At 46.4% G+C, this 17,799-nt stretch overlaps 1 protein-coding gene across 13 annotated transcripts in view; it reads right to left on the bottom strand.

Annotated features, from left to right (window-relative positions):
- Positions 1 to 17,799, bottom strand: part of PXYLP1 (2-phosphoxylose phosphatase 1) — a 72,512-nt gene that overhangs the window by 26,811 nt on the left and 27,902 nt on the right. For 8 of the 13 annotated variants that reach the window (XM_025448856.3, XM_025448860.3, XM_035704922.2 and 5 more), the window contains 2 exons: positions 16,454 to 16,549; positions 9,161 to 9,292 (listed from right to left, as the gene is read on the bottom strand). The exons of 1 other annotated variant lie outside the window; for it this stretch is intronic. In XM_025448856.3, the coding sequence (XP_025304641.1) occupies positions 9,161 to 9,239 (79 nt within the window). In that variant the 5' untranslated portion in view covers positions 9,240 to 9,292; positions 16,454 to 16,549. Of the gene's footprint in view, positions 1 to 6,937; positions 7,202 to 9,160; positions 9,293 to 16,453; positions 16,550 to 16,888; positions 17,145 to 17,799 lie in introns of those variants that run through there. 4 more of the 13 variants (XM_025448866.3, XM_049099699.1, XM_025448864.3 and 1 more) reach the window with 3 other exon arrangements.

The raw sequence follows: 17,799 nt of genomic DNA, 5'->3' as shown, positions 1-17,799 counted from the left end.
GCCCGGGCCAGAGACGTGAGAGAAGGACCATGCATCATGGCCGACTCCCTGTCCCTCCCACCCACGGGCAGCCTGGCTCTGCCGGGCCGGTGAGGCACTGGGTGCCAACAGTGAGACAGTCGCAGAGCTCTCCCTGGGTGTAGCCTGACTTCACTCTCATATTCCAGATTCAGATTCTCCCCTCAAGACCTCATTCCTGATAAGTTTCAGAACAGCCAGGCCACCCTTCCTCCAGGGCAGAGCTGCCATCAAGACCATGGGGTTCCACCTCTGGTTACCACTAACCTCAAGTCAAGGTGGAGTTTCTCGGTTTTTTTTGTTGTTGTGAATGTTCTTTTAATGTCATCACCTTGGAGCAAACTCCACCTGGGCCAACTCCCACCATGTCCTTGGCTCCCCTCCATTCTGCAGCTACTCCAATGTAAACATCTGCAGCCTTCTCTCCTATTTTGTCCCTGTCCTCACATAGGCTTGGCATATGCAGATACTCTGAGTTCATTGGCTACTTCTACTAATATTTTCTTGTTTTACTAGCTAGCCCTGATAGTCTTCTCTTCTCTAAAATAGGAGACTCCCTTCTTGAGTTGACACACACACACACACACACACACACACACACACACTCCCATATAAGATACCACATGTAGTTACCATATTATGGACAACCTTGTATGAGAATACAAACAGATCTGTGTAATTACGGCGTAATGGCTACAGGAGTATTTAATGTTGGACACTTGGCGCCCCCCCCCCCAACACGTTTGCCTATTGTGAGCTATCCTGGAATAAACATCTTTGAACACACATTTCTATCTTCTCATCTAATTACCTTTAGGAGAAATTCTCTAAGATCAGAAACTGCGAAGGAAGGAAAGGAGGAGGGAGGGAGAGAGAGAGAGGAAAGGGAAAGAGAGGGGAGAGAAACAATGTGCCACCACACCCCCAAAAGAATCCTGGAAATGACCCCCACACATAAATGCGTCCATTTTTAGCTCATGGAAGGGCCTGCTATGTGATACTCTCTCCCCTCCCCCATGTAACTACAAAAACTGAAGACACATGATGAAAGCTGATTAGTCACACTTAATTTTGACACCTACAGAATTTTTTCAACCACAGACATTTAACTCTGTGTGGTAGCTGGGCACGAAGCATTCAGAGAGAAAGCAAAATTAAAACTCTCAAGAGATCAAACAGAAAATAAATCTCCAGGAAAAGGACTGAAATTTAAAAAAAAAAAAAACGAAACGTAAAACTTCATAGTGATGATAATGAGATTAGGCTATTATACATAGAACTTCCTAGGTTAAAAACACAAGCCTTCATGTTTAATTCCTCATTCTTTCTGACTCCGATTCACCAAAATAAAATCCCAGGAGGAACCTTATTGTGACTTTTAAAATTGAGTACACGGGGGCACCTGGGGGGTTCAGTCGGTTGGGCATCCTACTCTTGGTTTCAGCTCAGGTTGTGATCTCAGGGTCCTGAGATGGAGCCCCCCGCCATGGTGTTGGGCTCAGAGGGGAGTCTGCTTGTGATTCTCTCTCTCTCTGCCTCCCCCCAAGTGTGGTCTCTCTCTCTCTAAAATAAACAGATCTTTAAAAATAAATAAAATAGAGTACATACTACCTAAGACCCTTGGCATTCTAAGGGTTGCATCCCCAAACCTTTTCCATGAAAACGTTAAAATCTTCATGAATCCCCAATTCACACACACAATTGGGGCACATGATTTTCTCCATACCATACACATGGGATGAAGAGCAGAGCGTGACAAAGCCCCGTGGCTGGCTCGCTCCCAGCTATTATTATCCAAGTCTGTGCCTCAGCAAAATCCCTGCCACCATCTATCTCTACCAGGGTGCAGGGTGCCTGTGAAGAGTGGGAGCTGTGAATGCCAACAGCCGACCACGAAAAGCAGGCTGAAGCCAGGGGCTGAACAACCAAGGCGGATGCTACAACCCCCAGGCACCTTTCAGGAGCTCCTCACTCTCCTTCTCAGAGGCAATTTTCTTTTAATTTACACGCTGTTCTAGCAACTTGGTTATTCTCTTTCCCAGAGGACAACAATTCCAAAGCAGCATATAAAAGGGGAGGGGAGTGGGGGCTGGAGACTGTGGGAAAATGATGGCTCTGCGGGAAGAGAGGTACCAGGGAGACTACTGAAGACATACACACACCGCATGCCACTCCCATGCCTGTACCACACACGCCACATACACATACACATACATACCACTCACACATGCCACTCATACGCACCACATACACATCACTCATGTGCATTGTTCACATACCACATACACACGGGGCTCACATGCAGCACTTACACACACTACATACACACCACATACACATGCTACCACTCATAGACACCACATGCATGTACCACATGCACACACTGCCACTCACAGACACCACACACACGCAAACGCTACTCACACACCACATACATACAAAACTCACACGCAGAGCTGGTTCAGATGGGTTACCTATTCAACACACGCCACTCACACCACACATAACACCACCCTTCACACATATTGCACACCACCACTCGTATACATCAGATACACACAACTCACACAGGCTGGTTCGGCTGGAGGGCCTACTAAACACACACACACACACACACAGCTGATTAATCTGAAATTCCTCAGTTTCCTACTTGCTTCCCTCGGTTTGGGGGCCTCACCTCTCTGCTGCCATACTGTCTCCTTCACAGCCTCCCTTCCTGTCAGCCCAGATCTCATCTCTGCCCTGTCCTCTCTTCCTTCCACCTCACCACAGAGCTCAAACTCTCAAGGTGACAGGGTTTAGCAAGTGGAGACCAAGGAGAAAGGAAGAGCTTGCACTGCCCACAAAGGGGGCAGCCAGGACCCAGGTGCTAGCTCCAACACTGTCTCTGCAAGGGATTATGGGTCTCGGCTTGCTAGATAGTCTCTTTGTTTGTTTTTTAAAGAGGAGCTGGAAGTTTATGTGAAACTGCCCAAGTTCTAAAACATTGGTAAAGAAATGTGAAAACACACATTGGGCCAAACAAAACTGTCGGTCTAGAGTGGCTTCCACATGCTCCTGGGAGACCTGGTCTCTCCAGGTCATGGCTTCAGGAACAGTGAATACAAAGTCCCCCGGCACTGCCTCTGGACAGGGTCTCTCTTAGGCTCAGATCCCAAAACCACCTTCTGGCAAGACACAGTACCCAGTTGGCCCTCAAGGACCTCACCGACACCTCCAACTCCTTGTCCTGCTCCACACCCAGCCTGTCCACTTACCTGGGTCTGATGCAGGCCTGGGGAGCCATGGGTCCCATATGGTTACCCCCCAGCCCTATTTAACTCAGGCGGCGCTGAAACGTTTATATGAAAAACCACACAAACACACGAGTGACCGAGGCATCTACTGGACTACCCAAGCCAGACTCCTGTGTGTGTCATGGTGGTCTTCCCCTTCTCTCATCACCCTGGCCCACTCTACCACCCAATTAGCTCAAAGTCCCACAGCATCACCTGCTGCTTTGGTGTCCCCTCAGCCTTTTATGGCAAACTCAGGCAAAACAGCCTGAGTTGCCACCCAGCTTCACCCTCCCATCAGCCTCTGAAAGCAGAGTGCCCAGAATTTGTGCTTATAAGACTCACCCAGGGAGCTAGTCAAAAGTGCAGATTCTGAGTCCCACTCCTGTAAAAATTCTGATTCTGTAGGGAAGGGCACAAAACATGCTCTTCTTTGGTTTTGGAGCACTCTTCTTTTTTTTTTAATAAAGATTTTTAATTTATTTATTCATGAAAGACACAGAGAGAGACAGAGGCAGAGACACAGGCAGAGGGAGAAGCAGGCTCCATGCAGGGAGCCCGATGTGGGACTCGATCCCAGGTCTCCAGGATCAGGCCCTGGACTGAAGGTGGCGCTAAACCGCTGAGCCACCCGGGCTGCCCTGGAACACTCTTCTTTACAAGTTTGCAGAGCCACTCTGCTCAAGGTGCTCAGGAGCCCACACCTGGGCAAACACTATCCTAGACTGTGGTCTTTCTGAGCCATAAATCTCCTGGTGTGTTCCTACTTCAGTGGCTCCCCACAGCCTTCAGGATATAATGTGGTGATAGAGGTGGCCCCAGCTTTTGTCCAACTTCATAGCTACACACAGGTGACTAACCTGGTCCTACTTTTTCATTCTGTCTTTGCAAACCCATCTCCATCTGTAGGAACGCCCCTCCTACCTTCCTCCATGGCCTACTCATACTCACCCCTCAAGGATGAAGCTCAGATGTCACCTCTGCTGAGGAGCTGTCCCTGAATTTCCAGACTGGATAAACTTCTTGTCCTCTATCCTCCCATATCACCCTGCCATAAATGATCTCTAATTCATTTTATTTAATACACAGGGGCCGCTGGGTGGCTCAGTCGGTTAAGCACCTACCATCGGCTCAGGTCATGATCTGAGCAGCCTGGGATTGAGTCCTTCATCTCCCTCTGCTGTTCCCCCTGCTTGTGCTCTCTGGTTCCCTCTCTCCCTCCCTCCCTGTCAAATAATAAATAAAATCTTTAAAAACAAACAAACAGGGATGCCTGGGTGGCTCAGAGGTTGAGAGTTTGCCTTCAGCTCAGGGCGTGATCCTGGAGTCCCAGGATGGAGTGCCATGTCGGGCTCCCTGCATGAAGCCTGCTTCTCCCTCTGCCTGTGTCTCTGCCTCTCTCTCTCTCTCTCTGTGTGTGTCTCTTATGAATAAATACATAAAATCTTTAACAGCAACAAAAAAAACAAAACAAAAACAAACAAACATACATACATTGATCACTGTGTAACAGGCACTGTTTTAGGTGTTTCAAAATATGAGCTCACTGAATCCTTCACTAACCCTATGAAATAGGGACTGTTTTATCCCCACTCTCCAGATGAGAAAACTGAGAGGGTAAATAACATGGCTGAGGTCACCAATCTGGTAAATGGCTGGGATTCAATCTGAGCAGTCTGGCTTTTTCTTAGAGCCATGTTCTTTCACCGGCTCACCTTACATGATATCACCTCTTACCTATCCTAGTGTACCGCACACTCTATTCCAAGTGTCTGCTCATGATTTTCCTCCAGTAGGACAGATAGCTCCTTGGGTCTATGACGGAAACTCAAGGAACATTTGCTGAAGGACAAAGCTGTACATACTCATGGCGCTGGATCAACAAGAAAAGATAAAATTCATAAAATCTCAGAGTTTGAAGAGGATTTAAATGGAATCAGGCCCAATGACCTGCCTTCTCAGGTCAGAGAATGCTCCAGAGCAATGCTCCAGAGTTTGCACTACCTCTGCATGACATGGATTCTTAGGACACTCCACCTTATGCTTAGCTGGAATGTGTCCCCATGGTCACCTGGGCCACACAGAGTCAGTCTGACTCCTGCAGAAAGGGCTCTTCCGATATTGAGGGCAGCCCTGGCTTTCACTGCAGCAGGGTTATCTTCCCTCTTCCCTCCAGTCCATCTTCGATAGTTTCCTCAGAACCTGCTCTGGTCAACTGGTTTGCCCTGCCTGGGAAGATCACCCCCAGATATAGTGCCATGTGCCCAGTGTAGACTGGCCACATTCATGGCCAATGAGCTCTGATCAAAAACAAATAAAGCCTCCTCCCTGACAAGTGGCTGAAGGAACACAAGCCTTGGCAGCCTTCAGGACACCAAGAGTCCTGGCTTCTGAAGAAGGTACCTGGTGATGGGACTCCGTGCTGTTGCTTCAAAGGTTCACATTGACTAGGCTCCTACAAGCCAAGCGTTTCCTGACAAGGCCTGTTCTCACACCAACATTGCAGCAGCAACTAATTCTACTTTACAGAAGAAGAAAGAGAGGCTCTGAGAGGTCCAACTTGCCCAAGGGCTCACAGCTGCTGAGTGGCAGAGCGGCATTCAAATTCAAGGCTGTCATTCCAGACAGAGCCTGCGCAGGCTCCATCACGCTGCCATTTTGGGACTGCCCGTTGGAACATGGCAGGACCAGCATAAAATACGAATTAAGGAAAGGCTGGGTTGAAGCAGCAAAATGGACGATTACAAGAGAGCAGAAAAAAGCAGAAATGTAACTAATCAAGTCTTTATATCTTGGTGGTCTTGCCCTATGGCATTAAAGGAGTCCCTTAATCTGAGAAATGATTTTTCCACTCATAGACATTTCAGCTAGAATAACTAAAGATAGCTATGCCTTGCTTGTTCCCTTCTATAATTCAGACATCAGGAATTTCAGAGTTTCCCTATTTTAAACTCAAAAATATCAAGGGCTTGAAAATACAAAATGAATGATTTCCATTAAAGGCTGTTAGCATACAGCAAGTCATTAGTACCATTTAAAATAAACATATTTTGAGAAACTATGAACTGTATCTTAACCTTTTTTGTATCCCTTCCACCTACCCCCACCCCGACACTGTAAAAAAAATGCCTGACACACATAAGCACTTAATAAATATATCTGGGTTCACAGACGCACTTTCTATACCAAGAGGAAGAAATGCTTATTTAAACAACCTAAAAAATAATAATAATAAACAACCTGATTTTTAAAATTGTAACCTGGATCGTAACTTTCTCAAATTCAAAAAGCCTACAAGACAAAATAAAATACATGATCAGTGCAGAAAGCAAATAAAATTATACTGATTCACTTAAAGCCTGAGGAAAAACCAAGTTATATTTGATTACCTCACAAAGGTTACCTAAAATAGTTGTATGTGCAAATCTGGCATTTAAAAATTACTCTGAAGAGATGATGGGAAAAAAAAGTCCATATATTTTAGGGTAAAAATGAAAACACAAATGTTAGTTAAACGTATACCTTTGTGGTATCAATTAGCGCAGTTCCTTACACCATAATAAGCAGCAACCCACAACGCAATTAAATAAAGCAATTAAACTCCATTTCTACAGAAATGGGTAAATTCCAAAGTTACAGTTTACCTAGAAGTAGAAGAGCAGTAAGAACATCCATATCTTAATATCTCTCCGAACTCCAACGTATCCAAGAATAAAGAGCTCCAACCCAGGCAGGCTAATTTACCCTGCAAAATTTCCCTTAAAAAAAGTATGGCTGAAAATTGGCTCTCCTAAAACAGAAGGTACTTTCAGAAGAGTTATATAATAAGCAAAACACACTGGCCAATTCAGTGACGTGGAAACCACCTCATGCAAGAGAAACGCAGCAAACACAAGTAACCCACATTCACGTCTCAGATCCTGTCAGCTTCTCAGAATAAAAATCAAGGTTGACTGTAACCTCCTAACTCTCCAGCCAAAGGATGGAAAATTTTTAATGAAAAGTTATGGACAATTAAACTAGTGAGAGTCCTAACATATTTTTTTGGAATGGATTCGCATTTTATGGTTCATTAACCATCTGGAGTTATCTTTAAACTTCCTATGTCCACCTACTCTTGACCTCATTTCCTATTCTGGAAGGATAAAATGAGTATTTTTAATTGTCTTTAGTATTAGAAATAGCCTGTCATATGTACCAGACACGTGCATGGAGTATGTCACAAATTGGAGGTGTATGAGGGAAGCTTGTTCAAAGCCTCTCTTCAAACCACTTATTCCAAATGCCAAGTCTTTCCGATATTCCCCAGCGCACTCAGAACATCCCACTTGCTGAGCCACCTGGTCTTCTTCCCATTATTCAAACTGCGACAGAAACGCCACCTCCTCACAGAGCCGTCCTAAGCAGTGATGGGTGCCAACCACTTATCTCCCATCCACCAGGGTGAGGTGGTAATATGAAGAAAAGGCAGGTGACAGCAAACACACAATTTCCAGCATCATACAGAAGATGTTCTCAGCTTCAAGTATACAGCACCAGAAGGAGAGGGAATTCGGGTCAGCTTGCTTTTCAGAACAGGTGTAGATTCATTCATTTAACAAGCAGTCATGAAAACACCTACTGTGTGGTTGGCAGTGCAGTTCCCGGGGTATAGAGGGAAACAGGACATGGCCCCTGCTCTCAGAGAACAGTCTTGTAGAAGCAAGAGCCACAAGGGCGCCTGGTGGCTTAGCAGTTGAGTGTCTACCTCTGGCTCAGGTCGTAATCCTGGGGTCCTGGGATCGAGTCCCACATCAGAGTCCCCTGCTTCTCCCTCTGTCTATGTCTCTGCCTCTCTCTCTCTCTCTCTCTCTCTCTGTCTTTCATGAATAAATAAAAAAACAAAAAGCAAGAGACACAAGAACTCAACATTAGAGTTAGTGTAAGTGGTTAGTGTATGGAAGGGGACTGGTTTAAGGCATCCTGGATGCACATCAAAGAAGCATCAGACCCGGTTGGGTGTGGGGGTAAGTCCTGGAAGTTTCCTGGAGAAGAAAAGGACTGAGTGAACCATGGGGAGTAAAGGATGAGAGGGAACTGAGGAGGATGGCAGAGGGGCTGGTGGAATTTGGGCCCAGAGAACAGGGTAAATGTGTAGAGAATACCAAGCAATTCGGCATGAGAGAGGGGCCACTGGAGGGGCCACCACTGAAGGGTTACAACCAAGGAGATGCTGGGGCTAGACCTGTGTTAGAGGACAGCCACTCTTGGCAGAGCAGTGGTGGTACTTTATAGGCTTTGGGGCTGAACCTGAGCACAGGCTCCCAGTGAAGGACAAAGTGCTGGGTGGCAAGATCTGTGGACTGGCTTCATCAGCTGTGCTCTTGCCTCGCCACACGAGATTTCCTGGACATGGTCCCTGCTGCCCAGGAAACTGAGTTTGGTACCTCATTCCCCTACACAACTGCAGCCTCACAGCTCACTGAACATAAAACAGACACCCAACCCTCAAAGAACCAAGCAGCAGGCTAACTACCTCTGCTCACACTGGGCCACTCAGTGTCTCCCCCTTGGGGACCTAAGAATCTGAGAATAACTGAGTAGTTTAGGAATCTATGCAGAAGTCAAAAACTATCGCGAGGCCCAGTGAGCACTCATTCCTTATGGCCAAAAAAGACGCTCAGGACAAAGCTCTGCAGTTTAGGATTTGTACTCACAACCATCCACCATCAGTACCAGCAATAAAAAGACTCAGTTGTTTTAATCTGCATTGTTCATTTGAAAAACAAAGGCTTTGGGGCCTACTTGTTTCCTTCCCACAAGGGCCCTCTATTCCAGAATGAAGCCCTCTCCCCTCCGGCGACCCAGTGACACCAGGCAATACTCACAGAATTGCAGGCTGAGGCTGACGAAGGCCAGCAGCGCAGCCAGGGCCAGCAGCAGCAAGAAGCGATTGCGGAAAAGCATTATTATTTGTTCTATTTTCTCTTCATGGTTTCACCTCCAATTGGGAACATATCCTGTGAATAAGAGGCAATAAACATGTGTTCCGAGGTGGAAAACCAAGTTTGTCAACTGAAAATAATCCAATTAGCCCAGTCCTCCAGCAGGGAAGCGTGAATCCTCATCGGAGAACAATAGTTGGTTATGTCTTTGCCCCCCAAATAAGCCCAGCCGAGAATGTTCCCTTCAGATTAATGAGAGGAAACCAGTTCACGAGGGTTCCGTTTATCTGACATCGACAGAGAATGAGATACTTTCCAGCACGACCTTTCCAAAGAAAAATGTAAGGAGACTGATGGAGCACTTACAGGGTGCCAGACAATGAAGTCTTTATGGACCAGCTCACGCTCACCCCATTCTGACAACCAACTTCTAAATCTTCAACCTCCCTTGGTGAATATCTTGCTAATAGGATTCTGGTATTTTAAAATGTTGATCATTCACCTGAATGCCAATCATTGCCCTGTGTCCCACAGTAACACCTTTAGGGACAGCTGGGGCATGGCAGAGGACCTGTCCGAATACTCAGTGGCCCCATCTACCAGCTGAAGACCTTCGCCCATCTGGGCTGGTGACCCTATCTATTCCTGCTGTGTCCGCCGGTCTTCCTGCAGCCCCACTCTACCCCTTCTGATTTCCTCTAACTGTGTTAGAGTTCTGCAAAAGGACTTTAAAAAATGCTGAATGAGGTCCTTCTGTGAGAACAGTGAATGATTGCGTGATTGCTCTAGGGTGTAACCCCATCAGTCTTAGATATCAAGATTGTCTCCCGGTTCTCTCTGGGGTTTAAAATAGAACTTGAAAATCACAATCTCTTCAGAAAAGGTTCAACCCGTTATGGTTCAAAGAGGACACTAATTTCAAAGCTCATTTTAGGGGCAGCATCTTTTCCTCCTTCAAATACAATCTCCTTAGGAGCCACAATCAGACAAAAGGTCATTTGCTCACGTGGTGAGGGTTCCCATTGCACAACTTTGTGACTGTGTATTGAGGGGCTCCCGGGGTGGCTAAGTTCATTAAGTGCCTGACCCTTGATTTTGCATCAGGTCGTTGATCTCAAGGTCTTGAGACTTGAGTTCCACTTTGGGCTCCGAGGTCAGCAGGGAGTCGGCTTAGGGGCTTGGGATTCTCTCCTTTTCCCTCTCCCCCACCCCTACTCATGTGTGCACACACGCATGTGCTCTCTCTCAAATCAATCTTTAAAACCTATTGAATTGTGCACTTTGAGGGAACTGAATGGTTATGTGAATTCTATCTCATATTATCCTTTTTTTTTTTTTTTTAAGCCTATCTGTAGGGAATGAAGCAGGATCCAGAGCCTTGGAGTCTCTTGTTTCCCAGCCTGTAGTCCCAGCAAAGGGAGTCTGAGAACCACTCCTTTAAAGGGATTTGTCAGTCTTTCTACAAAGAGAATATTTGTTGAAAGGTTAACAAAAATATGCTTGCATCTCACAATTGAGCCTGTACGTTGATAACCAGCAAATCTGTGGACAAACAGATCCCAATTTTACACCTTCAAATAATCACTGCTTCTGTCCCTTTAGTCACCACCCCTAAGCAAGGACCAGTGCCTAGTGTCCCAAGGTGGCCTGTAACTCCTCCTGCGGACACCCCCTCCCTGCCCTGGAAGAGACTCTTTAGCCTCTCAAGCTCTCTCGCATCCTGGCTAAGACAGCACACTACCCTGGATGATCCCACCCAGGACTTAACGGATTTGGGACCCCAAATAAATGTTTTGTTCTCAAAATTCAAATTCCTCATAAACTCCAGTTGAGAGTGTTTGAAAAGACACACACAGATCTGAAAGCAGCTCAGGAGAATCTCTGCTTGGTGAGGGGCTCTACACTGAACCCCCAAGGAGGCTGAGGTCACAGTATGAGACAGAGCGTGGGTCCACCTGACTGTGGCACTGCAGGTAGTCCCTTCTGTGCTAACAAGGCAGGTGAATCCCTGATGCTGACAAATCCAATCCCAGATACAGAGTGTTAAGCCTGGGTGGCTCTGGAGGTGACCTTGGAGGTACCCTTGCTATTGCTTGTCTGGTGGCTCAATAGTAAACCTCGCCAAAGAAAAACAACCTCAGTAAAATCCGAGTCACAGTTTTTGTCCTCCACCCCCTAGACAGCCTCTACTGCTGGGCCCAGCTTCCCAGAGGATGAGCACGGAAGGAGACAACATTCACCTGCAAACACCCGCCACAGTGTTTTCAAAACATACCCCACTTGGACAGAATAACAATCAGCTACCCTCGCACCCAGGGTGGGAGCCCCTCAGCAGCTTTCTACCTCTGCTCTGCTTCTCCAGGACCCAGGAGCTTCTAACTGCGAGAAACCATTGTTCCCTGGGTTTCCATTCAAAGAGCACAGTGTGAACCAGCCACCATGTGGGGCCCTTGACACAACCTCTTTTATTCTCTCCAGGGCAGACATGTGCGTTTCTAATATGCAGGCAGAAAACCAAAACTCAAGAGCACAGGTTATTAAGTCGCAGTGACAAGATGTAAAACAAGATCTCTGTGCCTTTACAGTTCGTTTTTATGTGTTGTCGTGTCTTCCCAATAGGTCTGCTCAACTGAATTCTAGCTGCAAGCTGTGGATCAACGCAGAACAAGTGAGTTCTTGGCCTGTGCCAGCTTCTTAGGTCCTTGAAGACGGCTGGCAACTCCTCACTAAATTGCCTGTGCGTTTCATCTTTCTACCTTGATGGAAGCGCGAACTCTTCTCTCTGCAGCATTCCAGCTGTTCTCTCTTTAAATCTCAGGCCGAGGGATCCCTGGGTGGCGCAGCGGTTTGGCGCCTGCCTTTGGCCCAGGGCGCGATCCTGGAGACCCGGGATCGAGTCCCACGTCGGGCTCCCGGTGCATGGAGCCTGCTTCTCCCTCTGCCTATGTCTCTGCCTCTCTCTCTGTGTGTGTGACTATCATAAATAAATAAAAATTAAAAAAAATATTTAAAAAAAAAATAAATAAATCTCAGGCCGAATTTGTAGGTTTTCAGGATGATTTGAAAATTATCTGGGTAAGTTGGTGGGGATAGGGGACTTGGGGACCCTACTCTTCCGCCATCTTGCCCCGCACCTCTGCCTGTGGGTTTCAGAACCCTCTTGTTATCTGTTATTCCTGATTGAATTTATTCTATTTCATTAATGACTTTCTTATAAGATTATTCTTTTTTATTTTTTTAATATTTTATTTATTTATTTATTCATGAGACACACAGAGAGAGAAGCAGAGACATAGGCAGAGGGAGAAGAGGCCTTCCTGCAGGGAGCCCGATGTGGGACTTGACCCCGGGATCCCAGGATCACACACTGAGCCAAAGGCAGATGCTCAATCACTGAGCCATCCAGGTGGCCTAAGGACATCCTTTTAATTTGCGGAGGGAGAGTGGGGTGTGTGGGTGGAGACTGGATCACAGAATGGGGAACAGGTTCAGAGGATCAGTCTCCTTTGGGGTATCTCTATATTCCTGAAAATAAATATGCTGGGGCTTTTCTTTATGCCTTCCTCCCCTCTGTCACCATGGCACCTTCTTTTGAGTCCGCCATGTTTTCCTTTACATGCACATCTTCCCGTGTTCCAGCCTGGGAGACGGCCTTTGGGGTCTTTCAGAGCTCGCCGGTTCGGAGGGCTCTGCAGTCCTGGCTGCCTGAAAATTCTCTTTCTTGTGGGTCACATCAGCAGCGTGGTGCAGAAGACAGGAGCAGCCCTCCAGAGCCAGACAGATCTGGCCAGAATGCTGAGCTCAGCGACATAGGCCAAGTTCCTTAACCTCTTTGAGACTCAGTTTCCTCATCTGTGAATAAGGGCTAATTACCTCAGGATGTTATGAGGACTAAATTAAAAGTCTACGTACAATCCGCAGCATACAACAGACTTTCAAAGGACAATGGTTGTTGCTGGCATTACTACCGCCTCATCTTCTCTCAGCTCACTCGGTCACTTCTTCTCTCCTCCTGGAAAACACTCAGGTGTCCCAACAGGAAGAGTTTCTTCACCTCTTTGTTGGTTCCTCCGGGTACGTGAGAACTGAAGGTTGACACATTATTGTCCACCTCTCCCTCTGTAGCTCCGTGCAAATGCTGTCTTCAGCCTCTTTCCCACTCTGGACCTGGGAATCAATCTTGCTGGCCCTGGGAAATCACCCACCTCTGACTTCTAAGCCCGGTGGTGTCTTTTGCTTCGGTACCGCAGAGACAAGACCTGCCACCTTGGTTGCTCTGCATTTGGGTGTAGAAGGTGAGGGTCTTTTTTCCCTGTACTGGGGCCAGACCTGGTCCTTCAACTACTTCCTGCCTCCAGCCTCTTAGGGGATTTTCCACCACACTCACTGGCAGGTGAGGCCACCAGAACTATGACTAAGTAGTCTGCCTATGGTTTTACGTGACACTGCCTTTTCACACGAGGATGAACCATGAGACTGTCCAGAGTTGTCTTCTGGTGGGCAGAAGGTGGAAACAACCGCTACTTACTGACTTAGACCACAGGGTTATAGCATGGTGGATTTGTAGCAGTGACAGTCCCCAATCTGTTCATGCCTTTCTGTTTCCATGGCAGGTGTAGTTTCCTCCTACATGGACTCTAAGCTTGGACAAGGTATATTTACTTTCGTCAATGGGAACAACAGAAACTGAGCTGTAAGCAGAGGCTTGGAAAGTACTTAGGCATTGGGGCCTGTCCTCCTTTGCAGCTTCTGGAACACTGAGACCACCACGGGAAGACACACAGGCTAGCTGGTGGAGGATGCGCAACTACATGGAGCCCAAACAAGCAGCCCCTGCCGAGGCTCTCTTCAAATAACCAGCCTGCCTATCACCACATATGTGGGCAAGGCCATCCCAGACTCTTCCAGCTCGGCCACACAACCAGGAAAGTCAGCCCAGACTAAAAGAACTGCGTGGCCAACCCACAGATCACAAGCAAGTATAACGGTTACTCTTTTAAGCCACTAAGTTTTGAGAGCTTCATACAAAACAAAAGCTAACTGATACAACAAAGAGGAAACAGCCTGTATCTTCACCAGGGATTTCTAAGGCAGGGCCTAGAGCTCCCTACCATGGTCTGCACAAAGCATGCAAAGCTCCACTTGTCTACATCCCTCAATAAGCTTAGTGCTTTTTGGACAGGGGCTATATTTAGTTCCAGATTTAAAATACTGGGGATGTGTTGGGTTAACCAGATGGCAGGGACTGTGTGCCTGCCTCACTGCTTCTAGTTTTTAGGCTACTGACATCTCTATACGTCTATAGCTTTTCATTTGACACAGGCCTTAATCTGGGAACACCCACCCTTTTCCCCTTAATACTCTCAGGACTTCTGCACTCCCCCTTCAGACTCAGTTTTGGAACCATCAAACACCAAAAGCCAGGGATGTGGTCATAGTCTCATTATTTCCACTTGTGCTAGGAACCGGCCTGGGGTGATCATGGCTGTGGGGGTGCGCACACAGCCTGATGGGGGTGGTGACATCAAGCCCCAGGAAAAATACACGCCTTCTTCTGGAGCCTATTTTCCTAGAAAACTTGGAAAGTCATGCTTTGTTCTTAATTTTTTTAATGGCTAAATAATTTAGTATCTAAAATTCACATGGATTTGAAGAATTTGTGTTTGCAGCTGGAGCTAGAACCCCAATGTGTATGTGTGTGCACAGCCAAGAGCAGATCCCATAGTGGGACCTAGGGTGCATGGGTTAGAGAAAAGATGCCTTTGGCAGAGACCCTTCCTCAGTGTGAGAGACAGAGAGGAGTCCTGACGTAAAGGCAAGGACAAGGCTCCAGAGACCGGCCAATCTGGGCCAATTCCCTGCTCTGTCACTTAGTTTCTGTATGCCCCTCTGACAACTAATTAACTTCATTTCTCTGAGTCCAGGATCTCGATCCTTCAGTGAGAGTGTGAATAAGAGTATGAGAGAGCAGGAAGGCAGTGAGGTGCACAGCAGTGGCAGTGGGCATATGCCGTGTTTGCCCAGCTCCAGAGGAATCCTACAGATCCCTGCATCATCACCTGAACAAAAAGATTTGTCCTTTCCCCTGAGCTACTGCTTCTTCCCCATACTGTGGCTCCTCTTCCAAATCCTGACCACTGGCCACTTTTCTACTCATCAGCCCCAGCCCCAGCTGTCAGGGCAGTCAGCCACGTTTGCAGCCCCATTCCCGACTCCTTCACCACAACGAGTCTTCCCCTTGGCTGACTCATCTGTGGTGTTCCCCTCAGCCCTCCCTACACACACCACAGGTTTTCCAGCCTGGAACATCTGTGTCAGCTTCTACTGGGCCCCATCCTAAGAAGACGAGGATTACCAGCCAATGGGCTCTATCTCTGTGGCCTGAGCTCTGGCCCATTCTCCAGAGAGTCCATTCTCTTTTCCATCCATAGGGAGGAGGCTCGTACAGCCACTCAAAAAGTCATGCAATCCGTGGGTTCCCTCCAGCCATCTTGCTGCATATTCCTTCCACAGGGGCTCTATGTGCACACTCCTGGGGTCTGCTCTGGCTCCACCAGACACTCCCATCACACTTGTCCAAGTCATGCCAAGTGATAGCCAGGTCTCTGGATCCACAGTGGGAAACCCCAGAGCCTGCTCACTCTCAGCCCAGAAAATAAGTGCATGTGAAGAGTCATTGCTACAGCACCAGGGTGAGATGCTGGGATTATGACCACCTTCAGCAAAGGACTCACATCTCCTTGTCCTCTGACATCTCTCAAGCCCATCACCTTCCAAGGAAAAGACGCTCTAGACTCAACATGGCATCATGACCCAATCTGACTCCTATAAATATTTCTGTAGAAACAACAGTTTTATGTTCCAGGCTGAAATGTAACAGGGGCTAGTAGTCATCAGATGTCTACTGGGTACAGTCTTAGTCCCTGTGCTAAACCCACAGAGTAAAAATATCTTAAATCCAGAAATAAAATTATTACTCTGAATTCCTGATGAAACAGCAAAAAATAAAACACACAGAAAAATGCAGCCAACTTTAACTTCATAACAGATCTGAATGGTCAAAGAAAATATTTTAGAATATGATTTTGAAAAAAGGACTAGCTGATAGGTACTTCCCATTATGGTAAGTACCACTTCTGAATTAAGAGGAAAAAGGAACATGTCAAAGGCATTTTTATAAACTATCATTCTACCACCAGAGATTTCTAAAAGTCCAAGCCTTGGTCCGATTTTTACCTTGTAAGAGTGGAAAATGCCACTTCTGGTGACTCTGGTCTCAGGGTCCCCTTCAAAGTGTACAGAATTTAGGGTTTTAAACATGACCACAACGGCCTGAAAAAAAAAGTGTATTTAATTATCTCTCATTTGTGTAGTTAAAATACCATTACCAGGAATAGAAAGATGTTATTAAAGAAAATGCTTTAGATGTATTCTATACTTTGATTTTTTTGGGTCTTAATCACTTTAGCCTAAGTAAATACTGTATTATAATTAAAAAAAAAAAAAAACCCAAGGCTATAATTGTGACTAAATATGAACCACGCAAAGGTAAAAGCTATATCTTAATAGCCCTCTGTATCCAATGTCACCTCAACGTAGAGTTTTTTTTTTTTTTTTTCAACGTAGAGTTTAATTGCAAAATCAAAGACGCTTGGCTAAAAATAAACCAACCTTAAAGTCTGAGGAATGATGGACAGATTTCAGAACCTCCAAGAAATCCCCAGGCATCAGGACAGGCCCCAAGGAGGCTGTGGGCTCCTAGCAGTTATTCATATTCCAGCTAGTTTGCATACTCAGTTCTAAAGGGTGAAACCAATTCATTCATCCAGTCAATCAGTCCATTCAAAACAACATTTCTCCAGAGCCAATATGTGTTGGGCATCATCCACAGTGCTGTGACCCAAAACACAGGATGCAGTTCCGTCATCTTGAAGCTCACAGCTAAAATGTATAAAAATATCTATGGGAGGATGATTCAAGACCTAGGAATTGCTTTAAAATATTCGGGGGTGGGGCGTAGGTTGAGGAAGAATTAATAAATCAAGATCAGCAAACTGCTGAGTGCTGAAGCCGGTTAATGGATTCTTGAGGATGTATCATATGATCCTTTTTGCCTTTGAGTATGTTAGAAATTAAAAGTTTTTTTAAAAAAAGGGATGCCTTCGTGGCTCAGCAGTTGAGCATCTGCCTTCAGCTTAGGGTGTGATCCTGGAATCCAGGATTGTGTCCCGCACTGGGCTCCCTGAGTGGAGCCTGCTTCTCCCTCTGCCTGTGTCTCTGCCTCTCTCTATGTGTCTCTCATAAATAAATAAAATCTGGAAAAAAAAAAAAAAAAAAAGAAAGGAAGAAAGCTCACAGTCTGGTCAGTGGAACAATGAGTAAAATGGCCATTATACCCTATGAAACCAGTGCCATCAGGCAGAAGAATGGGGAGAAGAGGAGACCCACTTAGGCCCAGAGAGGGAGCACAGCTTTCCTGGGAGACTCTCAGTGGAGCTCAATCTTGAGTAGATTGGAACTGGTGCATTTATTATTGCATTTTTAGGAAAACAGAATGAACCAAAGATAGGACCAAATAAGAC

This window comes from Canis lupus, chromosome 23 (genome assembly GCF_003254725.2).
Source record: "Canis lupus dingo isolate Sandy chromosome 23, ASM325472v2, whole genome shotgun sequence".
Lineage (NCBI taxonomy): Eukaryota > Metazoa > Chordata > Mammalia > Carnivora > Canidae > Canis > Canis lupus.
Note: the sequence above shows the minus strand (reverse complement) of the source record. Positions and strands in the feature narration are given on the sequence as shown.